At 58.3% G+C, this 22,875-nt stretch overlaps 10 protein-coding genes across 10 annotated transcripts; 5 read left to right on the top strand and 5 right to left on the bottom strand.

The window, feature by feature from the left end:
* Nucleotides 1-88: 88 nt before the first annotated feature.
* BDY17DRAFT_312546 (uncharacterized protein) lies at nucleotides 89-4,324 on the top strand (the record flags this gene model as incomplete). Its single annotated transcript, XM_033735633.1, has 3 exons — nucleotides 89-275; nucleotides 334-1,794; nucleotides 1,854-4,324. 3 exons carry the CDS (start codon nucleotides 89-91, stop codon nucleotides 4,322-4,324), a joined length of 4,119 nt encoding a protein of 1,372 aa, XP_033587271.1.
* A 228-nt stretch (nucleotides 4,325-4,552) lies between these two features.
* BDY17DRAFT_255613 (muts domain V-domain-containing protein) lies at nucleotides 4,553-7,267 on the bottom strand (the record flags this gene model as incomplete). The annotated part of the gene is made up of 1 exon (XM_033731542.1): nucleotides 4,553-7,267. The coding sequence occupies one exon, from the start codon at nucleotides 7,265-7,267 to the stop codon at nucleotides 4,553-4,555; it is 2,715 nt and encodes a 904-aa protein (XP_033587270.1).
* Nucleotides 7,268-7,646: 379 nt separating this feature from the next.
* BDY17DRAFT_326579 (ribosomal biogenesis regulatory protein) lies at nucleotides 7,647-8,162 on the bottom strand (the record flags this gene model as incomplete). The annotated part of the gene is made up of 1 exon (XM_033737537.1): nucleotides 7,647-8,162. The coding sequence occupies one exon, from the start codon at nucleotides 8,160-8,162 to the stop codon at nucleotides 7,647-7,649; it is 516 nt and encodes a 171-aa protein (XP_033587269.1).
* A 27-nt stretch (nucleotides 8,163-8,189) lies between these two features.
* BDY17DRAFT_302249 (tubby C-terminal-like domain-containing protein) lies at nucleotides 8,190-9,517 on the top strand. The gene is made up of 2 exons (XM_033734375.1): nucleotides 8,190-9,165; nucleotides 9,228-9,517. Exons 1-2 carry the CDS (start codon nucleotides 8,647-8,649, stop codon nucleotides 9,315-9,317), a joined length of 609 nt encoding a protein of 202 aa, XP_033587268.1. The 5' UTR covers nucleotides 8,190-8,646; the 3' UTR covers nucleotides 9,318-9,517.
* Nucleotides 9,518-9,649: 132 nt separating this feature from the next.
* BDY17DRAFT_302248 (succinate dehydrogenase iron-sulfur protein) lies at nucleotides 9,650-10,818 on the top strand. The gene is made up of 3 exons (XM_033734374.1): nucleotides 9,650-10,088; nucleotides 10,144-10,295; nucleotides 10,357-10,818. Exons 1-3 carry the CDS (start codon nucleotides 9,674-9,676, stop codon nucleotides 10,678-10,680), a joined length of 891 nt encoding a protein of 296 aa, XP_033587267.1. The 5' UTR covers nucleotides 9,650-9,673; the 3' UTR covers nucleotides 10,681-10,818.
* A 239-nt stretch (nucleotides 10,819-11,057) lies between these two features.
* On the top strand, nucleotides 11,058-12,830 carry BDY17DRAFT_255543 (DNA polymerase III, clamp loader complex, gamma/delta/delta subunit; the record flags this gene model as incomplete). Its single annotated transcript, XM_033731537.1, has 2 exons — nucleotides 11,058-11,951; nucleotides 12,018-12,830. The coding sequence occupies 2 exons, from the start codon at nucleotides 11,058-11,060 to the stop codon at nucleotides 12,828-12,830; spliced, it is 1,707 nt and encodes a 568-aa protein (XP_033587266.1).
* A 27-nt stretch (nucleotides 12,831-12,857) lies between these two features.
* Nucleotides 12,858-14,471, bottom strand: BDY17DRAFT_312540 (uncharacterized protein; the record flags this gene model as incomplete). The annotated part of the gene is made up of 1 exon (XM_033735632.1): nucleotides 12,858-14,471. One exon carries the CDS (start codon nucleotides 14,469-14,471, stop codon nucleotides 12,858-12,860), a length of 1,614 nt encoding a protein of 537 aa, XP_033587265.1.
* A 671-nt stretch (nucleotides 14,472-15,142) lies between these two features.
* Nucleotides 15,143-18,200, bottom strand: BDY17DRAFT_255181 (kinase-like domain-containing protein; the record flags this gene model as incomplete). Its single annotated transcript, XM_033731506.1, has 2 exons — nucleotides 15,143-15,306; nucleotides 15,362-18,200. 2 exons carry the CDS (start codon nucleotides 18,198-18,200, stop codon nucleotides 15,143-15,145), a joined length of 3,003 nt encoding a protein of 1,000 aa, XP_033587264.1.
* A 592-nt stretch (nucleotides 18,201-18,792) lies between these two features.
* On the bottom strand, nucleotides 18,793-20,987 carry BDY17DRAFT_302242 (uncharacterized protein). Its single transcript, XM_033734373.1, has 4 exons — nucleotides 20,702-20,987; nucleotides 20,068-20,646; nucleotides 19,019-20,013; nucleotides 18,793-18,941 (listed from the first exon to the last, which is right to left on the bottom strand). The coding sequence occupies exons 1-3, from the start codon at nucleotides 20,818-20,820 to the stop codon at nucleotides 19,218-19,220; spliced, it is 1,494 nt and encodes a 497-aa protein (XP_033587263.1). The 5' UTR covers nucleotides 20,821-20,987; the 3' UTR covers nucleotides 18,793-18,941; nucleotides 19,019-19,217.
* A 455-nt stretch (nucleotides 20,988-21,442) lies between these two features.
* On the top strand, nucleotides 21,443-22,846 carry BDY17DRAFT_326573 (uncharacterized protein; the record flags this gene model as incomplete). The annotated part of the gene is made up of 2 exons (XM_033737536.1): nucleotides 21,443-22,655; nucleotides 22,725-22,846. The coding sequence occupies 2 exons, from the start codon at nucleotides 21,443-21,445 to the stop codon at nucleotides 22,844-22,846; spliced, it is 1,335 nt and encodes a 444-aa protein (XP_033587262.1).
* Nucleotides 22,847-22,875: the final 29 nt, after the last annotated feature.

The following is a 22,875-nucleotide window of genomic DNA, read 5'->3' as shown; positions in this document are numbered from 1 at the left end:
CAGCCCTGCACGCGTTTACCTCACCCATCCGGGAAGGAGCCTGAGGCAGCAAGCAGCGCCGACGAGCCTGAGGCCGACGTAGACAGACATGTCTGCTTCCACCACCAACCCCCGCGACATGCCCTGTCCCGACCCGTCTGCGCACGAGCACTCCAAGCCTTCCACCAGCTCGGCAGCCTCCAAGGCAGCTCTGCTCGTCACTCGCGCCCAGCGTGAAGCCACCAGCGCATCGCGAGACAGCATGGACAGCAGCGACGGCAGGCTCGCCTCAAACAGTATGTCCACAGACACCCACTCCGCATTGACCCAACACCAATCACTGACAACTCCCAGGTGCGTCGCACAACCTCAAATACGCCAAAGCACAGGACCTGCCCAGCTTCCCCTCGCGCGGCTCCACCTCCGGCGCCGCCTTTGCTGCCGCCGTCTTGGCCAAGGATTACACAATGAAAGAGTTGTGGCAGCATGAAACCAGCGCCGCGGGCAGCAAGGCCGCCATGCTTGCCCATAGGGACGGCGCCAACGTCGATCTGTGGCAGCCTTCCGCCAGCGCTGCCGGTAACTCCGCCGCCAATATCGCCATGCGCAACAAGGGCCTGAGTCCCGAGATCGACCGAGGATACACAGACATCGGGCGCAACAACTCTTCCCTCGCTGCTGCCATGTCCGTTCGAAGGGGACGACAACGGGCAGGCTCGACGCCAGCTGCGCCCGTCGCCGACTACCCCGACGCGCACAACTCGAGCAAGAACGCGCTCAATGCCGCCACCGTCTCGCACCGCACCTCTGTCCGCGCCGGTCCATCCTCTGATGGCTGGGACTCGGAAGCCATGCAGGCCGCTCGCATCAAGAACAGCCACATGAGTCGCGACATGTTTGGTGAGCACCCACCCGTCGAGCCCGAGGTGGAGGAGCAGAATCACCAAGCCGCCCTTCGCGCCTCCGCCGTCTCCATGGCCAAATCAATGTACGAATATCAGAACCGCGCCGCCACCCCCACCGACACGAGCAGTATGGTCGGCACGGCGGGGCGGGGAGCAGAAGCCGCCCATCGTCGTAATCAGTCTTCGACCTCCCAGTCTGACTTGAAGGACGAGGCGCTGAGGTACATCCACCTCCAAGAGGCCGCACAGAGGATTGCGAACGAGCGCCTGGCCAAGATGGATCAGGGCTTGGACGCGGGCCGCTACAAGGAATACTACGGCTATGGTAACACCAAGACGTCTCCCAAAAAGTCTCGATTATCCGTGCGAAGACGGCCACGTGCTGCCAGTGAAGGGGGCCGCTACGATGACGATTCTTCCGACGAAGAACGAGCCCGACGCATCCGCGGCCAGATGTCGCAGCTGTCCACCGCCCAAAACACTGTCTCGGACAAACAACGCCAGGACGACCGCGCCCGCCTACTCGCGGCGGCCGAGAAGCGGGTGCAGGCACGCATGCATGACATGGACCAGAAGGTCTTCCTCGAGACGGGCAAAGTCAGTCAGGCGATGATGGACGAGTGGGAGACCAAGGCTCGCGACAAGGCCCAGCAGAACAAGGTGGAACGAGAGCGCGACGCACCTGCCGGGAAAACACACATTGGCGGCGGAAGGTACATGGGTACGGCCGAGATCGAGGCGATTGCCGCGGCGAGGCTGAAGGGCACGCTGGATGAAATCACTCAGAATGCAGAACGTATGAGGGCGAGAGACGAGGAGATGGCGAGGCAGAGAGATGCCGAGCACACAGCGAGGATGGAAGAGAAGATGAAGGAGAGCGAGCAAAAGGCAGAGTTCAAGCGATTGAGAGGTATGTTACATCCTGTATGTGCGGGTCTGGCCATGAGTGTATGCTAATCGAGTCTACAGAGCAAGACAAAGCCAATGCGAGGAAGGAGAAAGCCGACAGAGAAGCTCTTCTTGCGAGAGAGAAGCAAGAACGCAAAGCTGCGGCGGACAAGGAAAAGGAAGATCGGAGGAAGCAAAAGGAAGCGGCCAAGGCTCAAAAGGAGGAGGAGAAGCGCAAGCAGAGGGAGTCGATCTACACGTTGGCAGGAGGCGCCACCCTCGGTACGGTGGCAAGCCGGGTGAAGGAGGACAAGGAGCGCGAGGAGAGGAGAGACGAAGAGAGCCAGGCTGCCGGTGCCAATGCGCTCCAGCAACTCGCGTCGAGGGTGAAGGAGGACAAGGAAACCGAAGAACGGAGAGATGCCGAGGCGACCGTCGCTGGTGGAGCTGCCCTGAGCGAAGTCGCGACTAAGGTGAAGGAGGACAAGGAGCGTGAAGAGAGGCGCGATCAAGATTCTCAGATCGCTGGTGCCGATGCTTTGTCGAGAGTTGCCACAAAGCTGAAGGAAGATAAAGAGAAGGATGACCAACGTAAGAGCCGCGAAGCTGCCGCCGGCGGTGCTACTCTCGCCGAAGTTGCGGATCGAGTCCGACGGGACCGCGAGGCCGAACAGCAGAGTCAGAGTGTTGAGAGTCCAATCGCCTCTGGATCTAATCGTGACGCTGAGCTGGCTGGTGCAGGAGCCGCGGTGGCGGGTGTCACTGGTGTCGCCGGGTACGAGGCCATTCAACATGATCGCAGCGATACTGGACCGGCTCCGCATACTGTTGGCCCCCATCAGACCGATATCGCCAACATTCTCGATCCCAGTGTCAAACCGAACTTTGACAAGCAGAAGGAGGCAGAGCCGTTGACGTTCGGTCCTCACCGATCGGATATCGCCAATATCGTAGATCCGCGCGTTGACAGCCAGGCCGGGCCCGTGGACGTGGATGATGAGAAGGAGTTTGCCGGCGATGAAGGCTTTGCGGCTCTGGGCGGTGGCATGCTGGGCGCCGGTGCTGTTGCAGGCGAAGCAGAAGAGGTACCGAAACCCCAGAAGCCTGTCGCTTCGCCAGCAAAAGAGCAGTCCACGGAGAAACGCGGGATGTTCAGCCGAATCGGGCGCCGCCTCAAATCCAAGTCTGTCTCTCAACAGCCCGGAGATGATCCGAGTACAGAAGCCGCGGATGGCGCTGGCGCGGCTGGAATCCCTGTCCTAGCGACCGCTCTTGCCGCCGCGGGTGGTACTGATGAACAACGGGGCGAGACAGAATCCACCGCCGAAGAGCCTTCTGCCCGTATCGCGGAGCCCGACGACGATATGGACGACGTTGACCGCACCAGAGCTGCTGGAGCCATGGCCGGTGTTGGCGGTGCTGGTGTCGCTGCGGCGATTGCGGCAGGCGGGTCAGGAGAGATTGAGGAACGCGAAGAAAGGGGCGAGGTCTCCAGTCTCGACTCCACGGAGGATGGGCACGAAGACCACCACCTGCATGATCCCGTGGAGCACGATCGTCCCAATCTGGAACGGCACATATCGACGATCCACTCGAGCAGCGAGAGCGACTGGGATGGCGAGGATGAACGCGAGCATTACGACTTTGAAGACAGCGCGGGGTTCAGTCGTGTCACCGCCGACTCGCCTGACGTCGAAGAACAGCGCGGACGCACACTTGAGCCTGCCCATGCACCAGTCGCTGTGGCGGCAGCGTCAGCCCGCTCCCCAGTGTCGCCTCTGACTCCCGACAAGGAGTTGGCGCCTCCGATCGTCGTCGCCTCAGCCTCAGCCTCGGCCCCAGCCACACAGCCGCGCCCAAGCGAAGAAGGAAAGGCTGCCTCGCAACCTGAAAAGGAACGCAAAGGCCTCCGGGGCATGTTCCGCAAATTGAAAAGCAGACCGGAGAACAAGCTCTCGAAGAAGGAAGCTCAGAGTGTAGGCTCCGCCCCATCCGTCCACAGTGCCACAGATGAAGAGCCCGTTGCCGTCGCCGCAGGCACCACTGCGGACCGTGATGACGGAATCGTCAACCCCGTCACCACCACCTCCATCGGCGAAGCGGAACAGCGCGGCCTGACAGACGGCACAGTCGCAGGCACGCAACGTCTCGGCAGTGGTGGTGATGTGGGCAACCCACCGGAAAGTCCCTCGAGCTTCAGACGCGGCCACACCCAACCTCATCGAGACGTCGACGACGTCTCCTCTTCCGGCGCGGAAGAAGAAGACGTGAAAGTCGGGCGCGCGGGACGTTTGGCGCAAAAGCTCGGATTGGCGAAAGACAAAGGCAATGAACGGCAACCGGGCAAAGTTGGCGCTGCGGCGGCCGGCCCCGTTCCTGCCGTTTCTGGCTCGGAGTATGGAAGCGGTGATGGGGACGATGATCAGTTTGAAGAGGCGCAGGATCATTTCGATGAGAGCACTGCGCCGCCGCCGGCTTTCGCAGGCCAGGCGAGGCACTCCGGCGAGGCACAAGCGAGAGGGACGAAGTTTCAGGAGGAGTTTGGAAGGTAGAGGAAGTTGGGAGGATGTGAGAGGAGGCTGGGTACACAGATGTGATTTGAGAAAGGAGCCGCGGAGGGGGTTGAGTACAGACATGGATTACTTGCTTGCGTTCGCTTCTGGGGATCTGTCTTACCTAGCGAGCACATGAGCTATACTCGAGCAATTAATCGTCTATTTCAATCAAGAGCCACGCAGATGTATGAGTTGCATTCATGATGTGCCTGAGCAACGACTCGACTAGCCCTGGCGGAGCACGGCCTGCTCGACCGCATCATTGCCGCCAGCCATCCACGCTTCACCATCGTCTCCCAGGAGCATTTCGCTCTCTCCGTGTGCGTCACGTACGAACCCAGAGACACTATCGAAGTCTTGATCACGCTGCTGTACACTCGGACCATCACCATTCTCCTCCCCGCTCCACTCAGCCTTTCGTTCCTCCTCTTCGAGCGCGGTCATCTGCAGCACAAAGTCCCCTTGCAACCTCTTCAGCCACTCTCGCAGCTGCTCGCCTTCCATTTTTCCGTTACGAGCCTGCACAAGCTGCTCTTTCAAGTTCAACAGTAAAACTCGGCGGCGATTGCGAATGACGCCGAGCGAGCGTCTTTTCTTTCTCTTCGCTTGTTGCTCCAACGTACGAGACACCTCCTCGGCATGCTCGAGCACATCCGGGGGCAGAGGAACGACCCTCGCGAGCTTCAGCCCGTAGTGCTCTTGCTGTTCCGTCCCGCTAGAAAGCCGATATTGCATCTCCATCTTGTTTTGCTCGCTCATATCCACCGCAAGATGGTAGTTGACGACGCCGTTGCGCTGCAACATGATCTGGGCAAGGTCGGTGAAGTGCGTCACGAACCATACGAGTGCCCTACTCTGGACTAGTGCTTCGGCGATGGCGAGTGCAATGGCCAGGCCGTCACGCGTGCTCGTTCCGCGTCCCAGCTCGTCGATGATGGCCATGCTCTGGCGGTCGATGTTGCGGAGGATGAAGGCCGTCTCGCGCATTTCAGCCGCGAATGTCGAAACGTTGGCTTCGACGTTGTCATCGAGCGATATGCGAGCGAACAACTGGCGTGTGATGGGAAAGACTGCAAATTCGGCGGGCACGAAGCTGCCGATGTGGGCCATGACCGTCATCAAAGCAACTGAGCGGATGTAGGTGCTCTTGCCGCTCATGTTGCAGCCGGTGATGACTTGGAATCGCGTCTGCTGCGTGGCGTACACATCATTCGGCACGAACTCGGCTTTATGTATGCTCTCACGAATGGGATGTCGAGCAGCTCGAATGGCTAAGGCATCTCCTATTTGTGGCCGGGCATAGTCTCTGCTGGTGACGACTTGGGCGAAGGACGCGAGCATGTCGAGGACTGCTATGCCTTCGCAAATCTTGAACAGGATCGACATGTGTTCTCTCACCCTGACAATCACGTCTTGCACCGACTTGTCGCTCATCAACAACACTTCGGTATGAGCATCGGCAATCTTTTGGTTTTGCTTCATCAAACGTAGCGTTTGGCATTCAATAATGTCTTTCTTGCGATACGCGTTGATGAAGACCGCGGGCAAATTTCGCTCCTCGAGTTCGCTGGCAGAAAGACGCAGGAAGAATTGTCTTGTGGCCTCAAACTTGAGGTTGAGGTCAAGGTTGTGCTCTTCCTTCAGCTCGGTGACGTGCTGATAGGCATCGTTCATAGACTCATGGTACGTTTGGCGAGCAACATCCAGCAAGCCGTTGACGCCAGATCGTACTGCGTAGGACCGCTGGTTACGCAACTCGACAGGCTTCTTTGCGAAAGTGACATCTTCATTGATGACATCGTTGATGAGCTTTCGGATGGGATCAATGTGATCAGGATTGCATAGACCACGGATCTCGTGTAGCATGCTGCATCGAGAGCCCGTCAGCGCTTCAAAGACTGATGGGATGAGGCTGACGAATTGCTTCAGCATCATGACATTGTTGACGGCTTGCTCCGTGTCTTTGAGCGTGGGCTGGGTCGGAATCAAGATGAGCTGTGTAAGCATCTTGTCGACATCGAGGAAGGGTTTCAGTGCTGCTCTGGCAGCAAAGAACATCTCCTCCTTGGTGCTGAGCTCCTCAACGGCTTCGTAACGAGTGTTGAGCGTATCGGGATTGGTTAGAGGCTGCAGGATGTTTGCACGAAGTAATCGAGCACCCATCGGCGTGAGTGTTTGGTTCAACAATCCGAAAAGGCACTCCTTAGACTTTGTATTATGCAAGTTCTGCACCAGCTCCAGAGAATGGATAGTGGAGAGGTCGATCATCATGGAGCCTTCCGACGGCTCATACTTGATGCGGAGGGAGCGGAATGGAAACGTCTTGCCCATGCTGAGCTCGACGTATTTCAGCACGGCAGCGAAGCAACACACCGCGTAGTAGTTGCCACCGACGGCGGTCTTCACAGTCTCGACATCTTCAGCGAAAGCGAGCTGCTGAATGTACTCAAGACCAGTCGTCTCGGCCCAGTAGCGTCTATCTAGAAGCTCGATGGTAGTGCCCAAGGGCTCCACGCTCTCTTCGATGATGGAAAACAGCTTGGACTTTGGATTGGCAGCGGTGCCGACGATGAGAGCAGTGGAGGGATTGTAGACAAGCAATTTATGAACGGTTCGGACGTAGGTCTGACTATCGCTGATTTGGCTGAGAACGGCCTCGCCAGTGTCCAAATTGACAAAGGCCAGGCCGACGGTGGGCGAGATGCCGCGCGACTCACTGACCGCACAGACAATCTCTTGATCCGGCACACCCAGGGTTGAAATGCCAGTGCGGGGACGAGCGGTGCTTGGTCGGGCAGTACTCCGGCGGCTGGTCCTGGGCCGGGATGCGGTAGTGATGTAGTCGCCAGTTTGAAAGGTGCCGGAGTGGACTGAAAGAGGATGAGGTGCGGAGAGTCGATTTGTCGTGGTGGCAGATGCTTCACTGCCCGTTGCCGTCATCGGCGTACTGCGGCTCGATGAGCCTCGTCTGGACAACGCCATTCGTGCTTTCCTCGGCCGCGTTCGGCTTGTCGTGCAATAGTAGGACCCAGGTTGCGAGGACGGGAGGAGGTGGAGTCAAGGTAAAGTCGAGGCAGGCATGTGCCCCGGGCGCTCCTGCCTTGCCAGTGTGCATGCCAAGACATGCATATGCCATGGCACCCCTGCCTCGAACCAACTGCATCTCTACCATCGTGTATAGGTTAAAGGTAGTAGTTGATGCTGGGGAACGCTATGTTCCCTCGTGTTGTAGTCGGTCGGAAACTCTCTGCAGTCTCGTGCAACAGCGGAGAAGACGGTCGCATCAGACGCATCCTACGCAGTTCATGCCACCAACATCTCACCGCTGCTTCTTCGCCTTCTTGCGTGCTCCGTCCGCCACATCATTCCGCTCTCGCTCCGCCTTCTCGTCAACCTCGACCAACCAATTGTCACCGGCGTCCGTCTTCTTCCCCTTGTACCCATACTTCGGCACCCAATCACCCTTTGCTTCATCATACACCAGCTTGCCATCCTTGCGCTTTGCCTTGATGCCCTTCTTCTCCGCAAACTTGGCCCACCTGGTCTTCTCCTTTTCCTTTGGCACCGGCTTCTCGCGCGGCAGCTGAGTGTCCGGGGGCGGGACCGTCAGTTGGAGATTACCATCGTCTGGTGCACGCGAGATGGGGCACACGGTGAGGAGTTGGTTGATGAGTGCTTGAGCACAGTCGCGGGCGGTCGCTGCAAGAACGGCTTCCTTGCTCTCTTCGGGCAGCGGAGCAAGCGGGTTGGGATCGTTGCAGAGCAGGTGACCCAGGTCGAAAGTGTATGGCTGTGCTTTTCCTTCCACCATGGTGGTGGTGGCGTGAGTGCTCATTGTCGTTGCAACGGGAAGTGGAGGTGTGGTGAGTTTGGTGGCACGACACAGCCGCGGAGGAAAAAAAGTCGCGATATGCAAAGCCGAGCGCACAGCCTGCGGCCAAATTGGGCTTAGTGCAAGGCCTCAAAATAGAGCGAGCGCATGTAACCCCGCGGGCGTCAGGCAGCAAGAAGGCCGGCCCTACCCTCGCGAGTTGGCGACGCATAGGGCTCTAGTTTCTGCGGATGAGCTGAGCCTCAGCTGGTGGTAGTGGTGCCATGGTGTTGTCGATCATCCCAATGTCACGTCAAGTGTAGCCAGCCATCACAGCCCCGTCGTAAATCTAGGCAGCATTCGTTTCAAAATTGCAGCTGAAGAGCCGCGTTAAATACCACGCATCGCTCCTCCTTCGCTCTCGTACTCATTCCCCATTCACATCGCTCCTCCTATCGCTTCTCAAGCTTCTGGCACACGAGCAATACAGGCGACACATTCCCACAACATGTTCCAATCGCCTCCCGTTCTCCTCGCGCCCTTCAATCCGCCCCTCGGGCCTCAGCCGGCCAGCTACCGAGTCTACTGCCCCGAGCAAGTCACTCTCGTGCTCCGCGAGAAGGTCTTCTCCTTCTCCGGCGATGACTTTCTCATCCAGAGCACCGAGGGCATGAGCGTGTGCAAATGCAAGGGCAAGGCGATTTCCTTGCACGCCAAGAAGCGCTTCACCGACATGCAAGACAACGAGATCTTCACCCTCTCCAACAAGCTCATGAACGTCCTGATGAGCTTCCGCGGCGAGAGCCCCGACGGCCAAGCCGACTTTGAGATCCGAGGCCACTTTCAGGTGATCGGCAGCAGGAGTACGGTGCACTTCCGCAATGCCGCGGACGGGCAGCAGATTGAGCTGGAGGTGAAGGGCAACTGGATCGAGCGCAAGGCGCAAATCACCTTGAATGGAAGACCCGTGGCCATGATTCAGCGCTCCTTCATGAACGCAAGGCAGGTCTTTGGAAACGCGCAGACCGTGAGTTGCTCTTTGCATCCGCTGATGGGGTGACGACTTGCTAATCTTGAGATGCAATACAGTACTATGTCACGGTTGCTGCGAACGTCGACCTCAGTATGATCGCCGCGGCCTGTATTGCCCTCGACGACCGCGAGAAAGGAAAACGGTGAGGGGATGAGAGTGGGTAGGATTGTGCGTTTAGCGGGGGGAGAGAACTGATGTACCAACAAGGGATTGTCCATAGATCAGGAGTTGTTGGAATACTTGCTTTACTGTAGGATAAGCTCCGTCGTATATCGCCATGTTCCCTCATCCGATGTAACTTGTGTGTATTGTACAGACGACACTGCATCGCGCTTGCCAGCCGGGAATAATGCGCTGCGAAGTTTCCACCTATCAGCGTCTAGCCGAGTCGCCTTACCCGCCAAGACTTCCTTAAGCTCGGGGCAATCATCATAGAATCGTGAAAGCGACCTCCGACTTCCCTTCCTTCCCATTGCCACCACAACACCACACCTCTCTCACAATGGCCCTTCGACTAGCAACCCGGCGCCTAGCGCCTCTCACCCTTCGGCGAGGCATGGCCACGACCATCGAAAGCGGCAAAGACTCCATCCCCGCCGCGTCGCCCATCACCACCCCCAACCGCTCTCCCGTCTCCGAGTCCAAGACCTCCACCATCGAAGATCCCCAGGCTGGCACCGACGCAAAAATCAAGAAGTTCCAGGTCTACCGGTGGAATCCTGACGAGCCGACGTCGAAGCCCAAGATGCAGACCTACACCCTCGACTTGAACAAGACCGGGCCGATGATGTTGGATGCACTGATCCGGATCAAGAACGAGGTCGACCCGACTCTTACCTTTCGACGAAGCTGTAGAGAGGGCATCTGCGGAAGCTGTGCGATGAACATTGATGGCATCAACACCTTGGCTTGTCTATGTGCGTAGCCTAGAAATCCGACACCAAAGAGCCACCAACTAACCCTCGTAAACAGGCCGCATTCCCACCGACACGAGCAAAGAGTCCCGCATCTACCCCCTCCCGCACACCTACGTCGTCAAGGATCTCGTGCCAGACCTGACTCACTTCTACAAACAATACAAATCCATCAAGCCATACCTCCAGCGCGACACGCCGCCACCAGATGTGCGTTCTTATCATCCATGTGACCTACCACTCGGGTACTTAAGCTGACAATCATCCACAGGGACGTGAGAACCGCCAATCCAAGGCAGACCGAGCCAAGCTTGACGGCCTTTACGAGTGCATTCTCTGCGCCTGCTGCAGCACCTCCTGCCCCTCGTACTGGTGGAACAGCGAGGAGTACCTTGGCCCGGCCGTGCTCCTCCAATCGTACCGCTGGATCGCCGACTCGCGAGACGAGAAGACGGAGCAGCGCAAGGATGCGTTGAACAACAGCATGGCCCTGTACCGCTGCCACACCATCCTCAACTGCTCTCGCACGTGTCCAAAGGGCCTGAACCCGGCTCTCGCCATTGCGGAGATCAAGAAGAGTATGGCATTCACTTAGAGAGAGCTCTGTGGCGCAGGGACGAAGGTCTTGAAGCGGTCAATTCAACGCGAGCGATGTTTGGGGTGGCGTTATGTACATATCATTCCGAGTAAATCGTCCTACCCATGACCAGTCCTTCTCATGCTCACACAAGCCCAACTTTGTTCATACCCATGGAGCAAGCTCATGGCATTTCTACATACAATTCCTTTTCGCCGTCGGCATGGAACTGGACGTCACGTGAGAGCCCGCGCGACAGAATCGTGACGTCTTCGGCCGGGCAAAGCTCGGGCTTGACAATCGCGTCTTCTCGACCCGCGTAAAGTGTTCTGACCTCTCGGCCTCCAGGTCGCATCTCCTCGCACAGCGAATCGCACCGGCCACGCCTTGTACAAATGGTCGCGTGTCCGATATGCGAGAAGCCGGTGAAAGAATCGGATATCAATCGTCACATCGATTCGGAATGCCGCGATTACATTGACCAACCCGCCGCTCTCCCGTCCTCGACACAATCCAAACTCGCGACTTCCAAGCCCACCGCCGCCTTTTTCACTCCTGCGCCGAAACGGAACGTTGGTTTCCGAGACGATGGCGCGAATATTGCTTCTTCGCCATCCGTGAACGGTTCCACCAACACGCAGACCGCTGCGACCCAACAACCATCGTCGCCCGCCAACGGAGTGAAAAGATCGGCAGAGCAACTACAAGAAGAGGGAGGTGGTGGAGCAACAAGCGAAGATGAGCGGCCCAAACAACCCGTCGCGAAGAAGGCGAAGAATAGCCACGCCCCTCTGGCGGAGCGCATGCGCCCACGGACCCTCGACGAAGTCGCCGGACAGGACCTCGTCGGTGCGGACGGTGTGTTGCGCAACCTGATCCTCACCGATCGCGTACCTTCGATGATCCTGTGGGGTGGTCCAGGCACGGGCAAGACGACAATTGCACGCTTGATCGCACAGACGGCGGGCACGCGCTTCGTCGAAATCAACAGTACGTCGAGCGGGGTGGCGGAGTGCAAGAAGCTGTTTGCGGAGGCGAGGAATGAGCTGGGACTCACCGGGAGGAAGACGATCATCTTCTGCGATGAGATTCATCGCTTTAGCAAGAGTCAGCAGGATGTATTCCTCGGACCGGTGGAGGCGGGCCAGGTGACGCTGATCGGGGCGACAACGGAGAATCCATCGTTCAAGGTGGTGAATGCTCTGTTGAGTCGGTGTCGGACTTTCACGCTCGCGAAACTGAACGACGAGGATGTGTTTGGGATTCTGAGGCGAGCTTTATTGAGAGAAGTACCGACGCTGTCTGTGGATGCGGCAGAAGACGCGCTGCCTAATGGCGGCTCGCAGAACTCCCAGCAACCTAATCACCACCTCCTCGTTGAAGACGACTATGCACTTCTCCGATACCTCGCCGCATTCGCAGACGGCGATGCGCGCACCGGGCTCAACCTGCTGGAACTCGCCCTCGACTTGTGCGCAAAGTCGTCCACCACCACCTCGGAAGACATCAAGAAGAGCCTGACGCAGACCCTGGTCTACGACCGAGCGGGCGACCAGCATTACGACACCATCTCCGCCTTCCACAAATCCGTGCGCGGCTCCAATCCAGATGCCGCCCTGTACTATCTAGCGCGAATGTTGCAAAGTGGCGAGGATCCGCTCTACGTCGCGCGCCGCATGGTCGTGATCGCCAGTGAGGACGTTGGGCTGGCGGACAATAGCATGCTGCCGCTCGCAACGGCCACATACAGCGCTGCCGAGAAGATTGGAATGCCGGAATGCCGGATCAATCTTGCACATTGCACCGTTGCGTTGTGTCTCGCGCCGAAGTCGACTCGCGCGTACCGTGGGCTAAACGCCGCATACGCTGCGCTGCGCGAACCGGGAATCGCTGGCCTGCCCGTTCCGTACCATCTGCGCAATGCGCCTACGAAGCTGATGACCGAGATCGGGTATGGGAAGGACTACAAGTACAATCCGGACTACCTGAACGGAAGAGTCGTGCAAGAGTACCTCCCCGAGAAGCTTGAGGGGCGGAAGTTCCTTGGTTTGAAGGACTTGGGCGACAAGGTAGATCCTGAAATCGCGGAGTTGGACGAGGAGCTGCGGCTCGCTGAACAATGTGATCCTGCGGCGGAAGACGTGCTGTTGAATCCCGATGGGGATTGAAGAATTTTGACGATGATTCCGAATGCTTCAAGGATCCGACGGCCTGGTGGGAAGCGCAAAATTCGGTCGATTGGGAACCACGGGAGGAGACAGGCCTTTGGTGAAGACATTGTTCCTCACCGCGCCAATCCACTTCAGCCATTGCCAATGGCCATGGGCTGTGAAGTAGAATGCGGCGACGCGCATCGGGAGAAAGATGCCGATGTGTCCGGCGGAGCAGCTGATTGGCTCCACGAAGAACGGAATGCATTGACACAGGTTCAAGACGTAGCCCAGCAGCTCGTCTTCGTGGACAACGTCGTCGGCGTCGGGATACCAATCGACGGAGATCTCGTGACGCGTCTTTTGGAGCGATTGGATGTTGGAGCGCAGGTAGTGCATCACTATCCAAAAGACGGAATAGAGGTAGGCCGTCTGGAAATCGGGGAAAGAGTAGGCGTGCTCGAAGGTGCGGTCGGGGACGAGCGAGGTGAAGGTGGGAAAGTCGTCGATAGGCCGTAGCTCGAGATCGTTCATGTTGTCCACCGTCGCGCCGTCCTGCCACTCCGTCCACCACTCTCGCAACTGCAGCTCCAACGCCTTGCATTCGTCCAGCACCGCCTCAATCTCCCATTCGGCCGTAGGCGAAGTGGTGTTGATCTCATCGTACCGCTGCAGCATGACCGGCACTCTCAGCGCCAGGGAGTAAAAGGCGGTCTCTGGATCCTCGGTGGCATGCGGTACCCGCAACGCCAACTCTTCCCACTGCTCGTCCACCATGAACGGCGTTTTCCGCGATATCAGCGCCCAGATTAAACTGCCATGTTTGACATTGGAGTAAATCAGCATCGCCAGCTCGGACTTGAAGCTCTCCGGGCCACGCGCCGTGAAGAGCACATTCGAGCCCTGCACATGCTTCGCCCAGCCTCCGCCCATGTTGGCGATTTCCTCGAAGAGCTCACAGATGGCGAGGCACGACACGGCGGCCAGCACATCGTCGTCGTGCATAAAGTCGCCGCGGCCGATGGCGAGGGCGAGGCTGTTGAGCGCCTTGCCGTACACGCGGCCCGCTTGCTTGAGCAGGCGCTGGTCCTTGTGGAGGCTGCCGAGCTGCACGAGGCTCAGCGCGTCGAGGCCTTGCTCCAGTACGACCTGGTCGGAGCGTTTGAGCACGACGGCTTGGAAGAAGGTGAAGTGGCCGCTCTGCAGGCCGTAGCGGCGCTTGGGAAAGTAGCTCGCGATGAACTCCTGATATAGCTGCGCGCGCTCGGCGATGGGGCTCAGGAAGCGGACGGGCGAGGCACTGCTGGGTTTGTTGGCCGCGAGGATTTGCATGATCTGGGTTTCGGAGAGGAGGCCCTCATCGACGGAGTCGCTGGAGGAGCTGGTCGTGCGTGAGAGGGCCCCGGTGTGCGCCGAGGAGTCTGGCGTGCCGCCGCTGCTGCTACTTCTCGCCCCGGCATTCTTCGACTTATACCTCTGTTCCGCACGTTTGGCTGTCAGGCTGGTCTGGTCCTTGAATTCAATCTCAGCGGGCTGATCGGCGCGGTAGCCCAGGCACGGGACGCCGTGGATGGCGCATCGCTCACACCCCGGACGGCCCTCGTCGCACCGGATCTTGCGTTTGCGACACGTCAAACAGCCCGTGGAGCGGATGGGCATGTTGGCAGGGCAGTGGCGTCGACTTCCGTCGCGCGTTACTGCACTCGCTTCCGTCCGGATATCGCTCTTGGGGTTCAAGTATGTTTCCAAGGGAGCCGCATGATCGCAAGGCCTGCCACAGCCCACGAGGTGCCCGGTATTAGGATAAGGCTTTGTTTTGCGACAGTGTCAGCCGTATGATCGCGGCGGCTGTCGTTGACGTAGGACGAGCAAGTCTGGATCGGCTGGCAGCGGGCTTGCGTCGAGGCAGGCACTAGGGTTCTACCCTAACACGACGGGGAGACGACACGACCAAGTCTCAAGCCTTGCTCTAGCCAGCACCGCCTCACGCAGCTTGTGTCATCGTAAAGACATGGCACTTCTCGGCTACAGTCTGAGTATGTTGCTGTCCGTCGTCTGCCAAGGTATCATATGCTCGAGTCATTGCAAATCCCCCCCGCGCCTTGCCCACCGAAGACAGACCCCCAATCCATCCAACTTCGTGCTGCGATGCCAGTCATAAATAGCATTCCAGAAAAGCAGGTGAAAAGCACTCCCAAACTGCCTCCTCGTCGTGAATGCCCAAACCCTATGAGAAAAATCAAAACACCGCATGAACATCGTAGCTTCCTGTAACTCCATCATAGCCGCCATTCCCCCGACGCCTGAAGACCAGCCGAAATTTAAACAGTTTAGCGAGGTGGTGTCCCTGTCAAGGCGGGTGTGATGACAGGAGACGCGCTCGTAGATTTGGGTGTGGAGTGTCCACTTCCACTGTGCGAAGACCGCCGCGCCGACCGAGCCGCGTGCATCTTCTTGCGGAGAGCGCCCAGACGAGACCGGGCGCCTTCAATCACTGCATCAACTTGTCAGCACACCAAGTCCGTTCCCTGGCAGTATCACACACTTACGCTTGAGCACAGTCTGTCGATCCTCAGTCTCCATCCCGTTGATCACCTGATCCGCCGGCTTATCCTTCTTCGCACCCGACTTGCGCATCAACGGCTCGTCGTCGCTCTCCAGCACAGCCTCCAGCAGCATGATGGAAGTGACGTAGCCAATCTCACAGTCTTGCAGGTCGTCGCCCACCAGCTCGGCGACGGCAGACGCGCGGCTCATCTCCACCGCCCGATCAAACATCAGCTTCTCCGCCGTCACGCCGCTGCACAGGTGAATGTGCTCGGCCGAGGTGGTCACGCCACCCGGCGCCAGCGTCGACGCTGCCGTATGATTGCCGGGATGCCCGGGGTGGTCTTCTGGAAGCTGCCATTGCGCTGCCTGGAGCCTGCGCCCGACGACTTCCGACTTCTCCAGACATTCATTGAAGCGGTTGCGCGCCCACTGCACCACGCTGTTCATCCGCTTCCCAACCTCCACGGTATTACCGCCTGGCGGCCTGCGCGCTGGATCTCCAGAGGCAATGTTCGACCGGCTTTGCTGATTCCACCAGTAGCCCGCAAGATCGATAGTCTTTGCGAGAATGGCCAGTGTCTTCACATACAACACCAAAGCCTCTTCGGCCACGCCCACCAGTGCCACCGTCGTCATGTCTTTGTCGTCATCCTCTCCCGACGCCGTCAACGCTCTCTCCTGCGCTCCAATCTGCTGAATACCCAACGCATCCGGAGCAGAGGGTGTAGCTGGGAGAAGTTGTTTGTACTTGACCTCGGCGAATCCAAAGATGACATCGCTCCGGTGTGCCGCATCCTCCATGATTCGGACAATCTTGGTGTCTTCGTCCACAGGGGTCTTGGACTCGTTACCTTCCCCCAATAGCAAAGCGCTAGGGGGGGACGGATACACGGGAAAAGCTGTGTAGCCACGAGGGGGCGAGTTGCCGCCTAAACCAAACGGTGGCGAAGTCCCGAGGGCTCCAAACAGACGCACATTCGCCGCATTCAATGCCTTGGTGAGCATGTTCGTCGCCGACTGCGGCCCAGGCGCGTATCGCCTCTCGAACGACCCTATGCGCTGATGTGTGGTAGTGGGTCTACCCACAACCATCTGCATCGCGCGCGAGGGACTCGAGGGCTGCACGCCGGCGGGGATTGGAGGCTGTCCTTGCGTTGACGCACGCCGGATCATTGCTCTTGACGGCGAGCCGCGGGTGGCATCGAGCTCGTCCGCAAAGGCATTGATTTCCACCGCGCGTTTCTCCACCATGACATACTCCTTCTCAAAGGCCATGTCTTGAGCAGTACGCTCACGAGCATCACGTAATGCTCGCTCTTCCCGGGCGCGGTCGGTGTCAGCGTTTGAAGCCTCACGCACCATCGGCGGACCGGTCAACGGGGATGTCCGGCTGGGACGCCGCTCCATCCTCGGCGCGGAAACGGGAACGCTGGAGGGTCCTGCGAGTAGCTCCTGCCGTCCTGGTGCGGTAAGGTGGGGAGTCATACTCGGCCGGCGCAATTTGGGGTGTTCGGCTTGGCTCGGGCGTCTGACCATCTCCTGAGGTGCAGTATCGGTCTGATTCTGCTTGCCATTTGATGATGTCCGCCTGAGGATGTCTGTGGGTCGCTTCTTCAGGTCTTGATCAGAAGGCTTGCGTATTGCTGACGCTGGAACAACGTCTGAAAACTGTTTTGCCGGAGCGGTGCTATCTGGAGAGGAACTCAATGGTGTTGGAGCGTTGATGGCTTGCTTCGCCAGTCTGCGACTTAGCTCCGAGGTATCTGGATCTGCGGTTTTCGATCCGGTTTGCATGACACGATCTTCCTCGACCAGGCCCGGGATCTCATCTGTGATGACAGGATCGGAGAGCAGTTCATCATAAGTCATGCGCTCGGTGGGGCTTTTCTTGAGTAGCTTGCGGATAAGATCTTTCATCCCTCGGCTGATGACCATATTCCGGTTGTCGAAGACGATGTTGTCATTTGTCTTCTCAATACGGCGAAGCAAGTCAACGTGATTGGGGGCGCGGAAAGGAGGCTTGCCGACCACCATTTCGTACAGCACGGTGCCTACAGACCACAGATCCGCGCGCGCATTGTACTTTTCGTAGCGGAGAATCTCCGGGGCCATGTAGAGTGGCGAGCCGCACAGCGTCTCAGCCATGGATGTCTGGGGCAAATGGCGAGCAAAGCCGAAGTCGGCAATCTTCAGCATGGGGAGGCTCTGCACACCCGCCGCCGGCACGAGCGAGTTCTCGCTGGCGGCGAGTGGTACGTCTTCGGGTCGCTGCCGGTACATATACGAAGGCGCCGGGTTGAGGAGAAGATTCTGCGGCTTGATGTCCCGGTGCAATAGATCCTGGCTTCGCAGGTAGTCGAGCGCGCTCGCAATTTGCTTCATGAAGTGGCGAGACAAGACCTCGTTGAAGCCTCCGTGGGTAGGGTTGGGATATCTCCGGAAGATGTCCGCGGTCTCGGGGAGAGTAGCCAACGACTCACGTTTCTTGAGGAACTGGGAGAGGTCGGAGAGTTGGCAGTACTCCATGATGAGGTAGAAGTGGCGGGGGGTTTCTTGACAAGCGAAGAGAGCGACGATATGGGGATGATGCAAGTCCCTCAGGATCTGGATCTCGCCCTCGAGGTTCAATTTGAGCTTGTCGGACAGCCTCCCCTGCGACACCACCTTGACGGCTGCATAGGACTTTCGCTTGCGGTGTCTGGCCAGGTATACGGTGGCAAAGCTGCCCTTTCCAATCTCCTTGCCTCTTTGAAAGTCGCCGATGATCTCGTCCGGCTCTGACTCGCCATCACCAACGAGCCGTCGCCTGGACGAGCCGGGGGCTGGGCGTGCAGCCATGATGGTTGTGGGGGTGATGTGTTGTGCAACCGCCGAGAACAATCTGGGGCGAAGCGGGGCTATGTATCATTGATGGCGGTGGATTCGAAGAAGTGATCCATCGTCGACAAGCGATGATATGATGGGGGGATCTAGGCGGTCGACATGCTCTGGGCGGCGGTGACGCTGGCGGCGATGATCAAGGTTCGAGTCCGCGAGGGATGATTCGAGGAATCGATGCCGTCGAAGGTGGCGCGTGTAGGGAGGGGTAAGGGAGGGGCGAGACGCGTGATGGGAGGGTGGAGGAGCTCGGGGGCTGATAAGTGAGTTCGAGTCACACGGCGGCGTTGGATGATGTCCGGCTGGTCGGAAAGGCGAAAGGCGGAAGATTCACGAGGGACTGGCGGATGATCAACGCGATGCCGATGCGGGAAACGACAGCACACAAGGTGTTGGAGGGCAGGATGGTGATGGATTAGGTGATCCTAGGCGCGACCGGGAGAGAGAGAGAGAGGTATCTCACCGTCAGAGACAGACAAGCATAGGCGAGGCGGGATGATGGGTGACGGGCGTGCTGGGTCTGGTTCGCGGCCTACAAGGTGGAGAGAGAGAGCTTACTACTGGCTCCCGCCCGCCGCTAGCGCGCCGATAAGGCGCAGCGATAACGAACTCCCTCGCAACACGCGCTGCACGCCACGTCGATCCTCCAATCTAACACACAGCTTGACAGCCTCTGCACGCGTTCGCTTCGACACAGACTAGGTGGGTACCTGGCAGACGTACCTACAGGACGACGGTCATGCTGTATTCCTTCCTGTTCCCATCGCTGACACCACCAGTGCACTGGGAAGGTTACCTCGCCGAACACGTGACCAAAGATGAGCCAATATTCCGTAGAGTTAACCTTCTGGTTATGCTGATTGCTGTAATCTCTCTCGATGCCTCGCGGTCAGTCACGTCTGCATCATCGCACTGTTCCCGTTACTTTTTAAAATCAAGCTCCCCCAACGCCCATCCATGCCATCATGTCTTGCCAGATCATGCCACGGTTGCCGTCCGAGTCTTCTTAGCCGCCGGTACCTCCGCCTGCTCGTCTGCAACAGCATCAATCGTCCGCTTCTGCGGCTCCTCATGCAGCTCCTGCTCCTTCTTCACAAACATCTTCTTCTCCTCCTGCGTCAACTCCAGCAGCGGCCGCTCCTTCTCCGCGCTCAAGTTGAAGTGGAAGTTCCGAATGATACTGTCCGCGTCGTCGATGGCAAGCGGTCGAATGTCCGCAAGTGCCTTGATCTTGATGGTCACCGCCTTGATCTGCGTGTCCGTCATGCCCAGGCCGAGCTGTTCCGCGCGAGACTTGATTGCGTTCCACCCGGTGAGGCGCGAGGCGAAGTGCACGTAGCGGCTCATGCCAAAGTCCGAGGGCGTGATGATCTCGTACGTCGACGGATTGTTCAGGATGGCCTTGGCGTGGATGCCGGCCTTGTGAGTGAAGGCGCAGAAGCCGGTGATGGGGTTGTTGAACGGCACGTTGATCTCCACCGCCTCCGCAACCAAGTCCTCGATCTCCTTCAGCTTCTCCAGTCGGTACTTGCCCTTGACGTAGTCTCGATCGGCGACAATCATGCGGGCCATGAGCCCACCGAGAGGCGTGATGCCATTCCTCTCGCCGATGCCAATGACCGAGGTGTCGATGTGTGTGGCACCCGCTTCCAGGGCGCAGTAGGCGTTGGCGATGGCACAGCCGGTGTCGTTGTGGAAATGCGTCTCGATGTCGCAGCTCACGACGCCTCGCAGAGTTCGCACGAGGTCATAGACTTGTCGTGGCGTGGCGCAGCTGTAGAAATGTCAGTACAGAAGGAAGGAAGCATGCAAAAGACGGAGCACATACCCGACAGTGTCCGCAATGCCCACACGGTGCACGCCAATCTTGTCGACGGCGCTGTAGATGGAAAGCAGGTCGACCAGGTTACTCCGGAAGGAATCCTCGGAGCTGAATCGAATCTCCTTGCCCGCCGCCTTGACGTATTCGATGACCTCGAGCGCGGTGTTCTTGATGTAGGTCATGTCCTTGCCGTGGCTGTGCTCCATCAAATGGCTGCTCGTGCCAATGACCACGTCCACCCCGTCTACGCCGGTGCTCACGGCCAACTTGGCATCGCTCATATTGCAACGCACGTGCGTCAGGATCTTGGCCTTGAGTCCGAGCCTGCAGATTGCCTCGCAGTCCAGCCGGCTCTGCTCGCTGGCGGCGGGCGAGGTGAGTTCGATGTAGTCGACGCCGAATTCATCGAGCGCCTTGGCGATCTTGATCTTGGTCTCGGTGTCGAAGAAGGCGTTGGCGAACTGCTCGCCCTCGCGGAGGGTGGATTCGATGATCTTGAACTTGGACACGTTGCTGAGGAAGTCTTGGACGGGGGCGTAGGGGTTGCTGGGTTGGAAGCGGGGCGGGGCGTCGGTGTGGATTGCTCTGCTAGAGGTGTCAGCAAAGCATGCGCGTCATGTAAGGGAGGCGAGGACAGTACTTGTAGCCGTCGTGGTTGCCATTCGTGCCATTGGTGGTGCCATTGGTGGCCGCGGTGCCGTTGGCGTGTCCATTCACCCCGTTGACGCCCTGAGGCTCGTCATCGGGAGTTGGGCACATGATTGGGGCGGCTTTTGGCGAGACTGTTGAATGCAGAGACACTTGTGCTCAGTGAGGGGGATACTGGGAGGTACAATGGTGGGTGGGGGCGGGAGGTTGAGAGAGAAGTGCAATATTGGGGCGTGGTGGGTGAAAAAGCGAGTGAGTCAAGGCGTGAAGCTTGGGAGCGATAAGTGCATCATTCTCTCACCGACCGCGATGACAAAATCTGTGCCCTTTGCCCCGACGTCGGGGCGGCGGCTGCTGCCGAGCATTCACCGCTTGGGCGGATGGTTGAAACTCTAATGGTGCAGATCGCCCAAAACGCTCGGACCAGCTCGCTGTGTCATGCCAATCTGGGGAGCACGAGACGGAGGTGACGGGGTTTGCTTGCTCCGCCTGCACGCCCTTGTATATTGCCTTTAACAACCTTGCTGCGTTCATGTGACTTGGGATATCTAGATGTAGCAGCAGCAGGCAGGCTTACGATACGTACCACTTTTTCACCTCGTCGGCATTACTTAATCCTGCCCCGTTCCACTCTCCCTCGTTCCTGTCAATCATTCCAGGTTTGATGCGAGCCATCCTCCGATTCCATCCCCGAGCATCTCTGTCTTACTATTCCATCCATCTGAGGCGAACCATGGCGACAGCAAGCAAAGTACAGCTGTCTACAGACAACCAACCCGAATACTATCGCTCGGGAATCTCCAAGGAACAGGCCCACAAGGTCTCGGAGCTGCTGCAACACAATCACGACAATTATCACATCTTCTTCCATCCCGACGGCCTTCACAACCACGTCGTCCACCATCAGCTCGCCATCTGGGCACTCAACGCTTCTCCACAGACACTACAAAAGGCGTACGACAAGGACAAACAATCCCAACGTCCGAAAGGGGAAGTCGACCACGCAGTCTTGGAGCACATCACCAACGACCCCTCCACCTTCACCAAACACCTCGGCGTGCGCGATCGATATCACACCTTCCTCCACTTCTTCCGCAACGAAATCCACCAGCACGGATGGCAGGACGTCTTGCAGAAATTCGTCTTCGCCGGAGATGAGCGAGCAGACGATATGCTAGCACGAATGTATGGCGGCTTCTTGCACCCCATCATCCATCTGGGCTACGGCATCGAGTTTGCCCAGCCGGCCATCATCGCCGAAGCGCTTGCCCAAGCTGCATGTCACGAGGCCTGGATCGCCGACTTTCTGCTTCCCGCCGACAAGAAGGCTTCCGAGCTGCGAAGCAAGACCCCATCGAAATCCATCGCCGACTTGCTAGACGAAATCCACGACGACGACAAGCTCAAGGTCGCCGCGCACTGGGAGGACGGCAACAAGATCCGTGACGGCATTATCCCGCGCGCAGGCGCAGAGATGATCGACTACGCGGCCCAATTCCACGTCCGCACCGACGAGCTGGAAGAAAAGACGGCCGAAATGACCAATGCCGTCTGCCTCTATACTGCCGGCGCCCAGCACCCGCCCAATATCGTCATGTACGACTTCTACTTCATGCACTGCGTCAACGCCTCCATCTTCTTCTCCGCCTTCCTCAAACAAACCTGGCTCAGCGACGCCAACAAGGCGCGCCTCCTCGAATGGAAGGTGCGCATGGACCTCGCCATGTTTGCCTCTAGGCGCTGTCCCGACATGCGGCTCGACGAGATTCGAAGCTATCAACCCAAGCAACCGTCGGGCTGGGAGGAGATCGCGGATCGTGTTTGCCAATTCTACGACGACGGCCACGCCGCGAAGCTGGTTCGCGCGCTGGCTCATGGACAGAAGATTTGCGCGCCGTATGAAGACAAGGCACACTTTAGAGTGAAGTATGATGACTGGTTGCAAAGTGAGTGACCCTGTTCTTCGTTCGCACCTCACCCGTTCTCCCGCTGACCCTTGCTTCCCGTTGCATTAGTGGGCCACATGGCAATTGATTCTGTCGAAAACACGCGTCGTTTCCAAGATATGCCGACCTGGATTCGCTCTGCTGGCTTCGAGGAAGCGTGGGAGAAGATTCCATTGAGAGCACAGCTATAGGTGGCTCGAGGGCCAATGGTCATCACGAT

Source organism: Neohortaea acidophila, assembly GCF_010093505.1.
Source record: "Neohortaea acidophila strain CBS 113389 unplaced genomic scaffold BDY17scaffold_9, whole genome shotgun sequence".
Taxonomy (NCBI): Eukaryota; Fungi; Ascomycota; class Dothideomycetes; order Mycosphaerellales; family Teratosphaeriaceae; genus Neohortaea; species Neohortaea acidophila.
This window is presented reverse-complemented; position numbering and strand designations above follow the sequence as displayed.

Excerpts from the sequence above, each read along its gene's own strand:
- BDY17DRAFT_302249 (XM_033734375.1), top strand. The coding sequence starts at position 8,647 with ATGTTCCAATCGCCTCCCGTTCTCCTCGCGCCCTTCAATCCGCCCCTC. Across the intron at positions 9,166-9,227 it reads TCTTTGGAAACGCGCAGACC|TACTATGTCACGGTTGCTGC; the intron begins GTGAGTTGCTCT and ends GATGCAATACAG.
- BDY17DRAFT_302248 (XM_033734374.1), top strand. The coding sequence starts at position 9,674 with ATGGCCCTTCGACTAGCAACCCGGCGCCTAGCGCCTCTCACCCTTCGG. Across the intron at positions 10,089-10,143 it reads CAACACCTTGGCTTGTCTAT|GCCGCATTCCCACCGACACG; the intron begins GTGCGTAGCCTA and ends CCTCGTAAACAG. Across the intron at positions 10,296-10,356 it reads GCGACACGCCGCCACCAGAT|GGACGTGAGAACCGCCAATC; the intron begins GTGCGTTCTTAT and ends AATCATCCACAG.
- BDY17DRAFT_302242 (XM_033734373.1), bottom strand. The coding sequence starts at position 20,820 with ATGTGCCCAACTCCCGATGACGAGCCTCAGGGCGTCAACGGGGTGAAT. Across the intron at positions 20,647-20,701 it reads GGCAACCACGACGGCTACAA|AGCAATCCACACCGACGCCC; the intron begins GTACTGTCCTCG and ends CACCTCTAGCAG. Across the intron at positions 20,014-20,067 it reads GGCATTGCGGACACTGTCGG|CTGCGCCACGCCACGACAAG; the intron begins GTATGTGCTCCG and ends ACATTTCTACAG.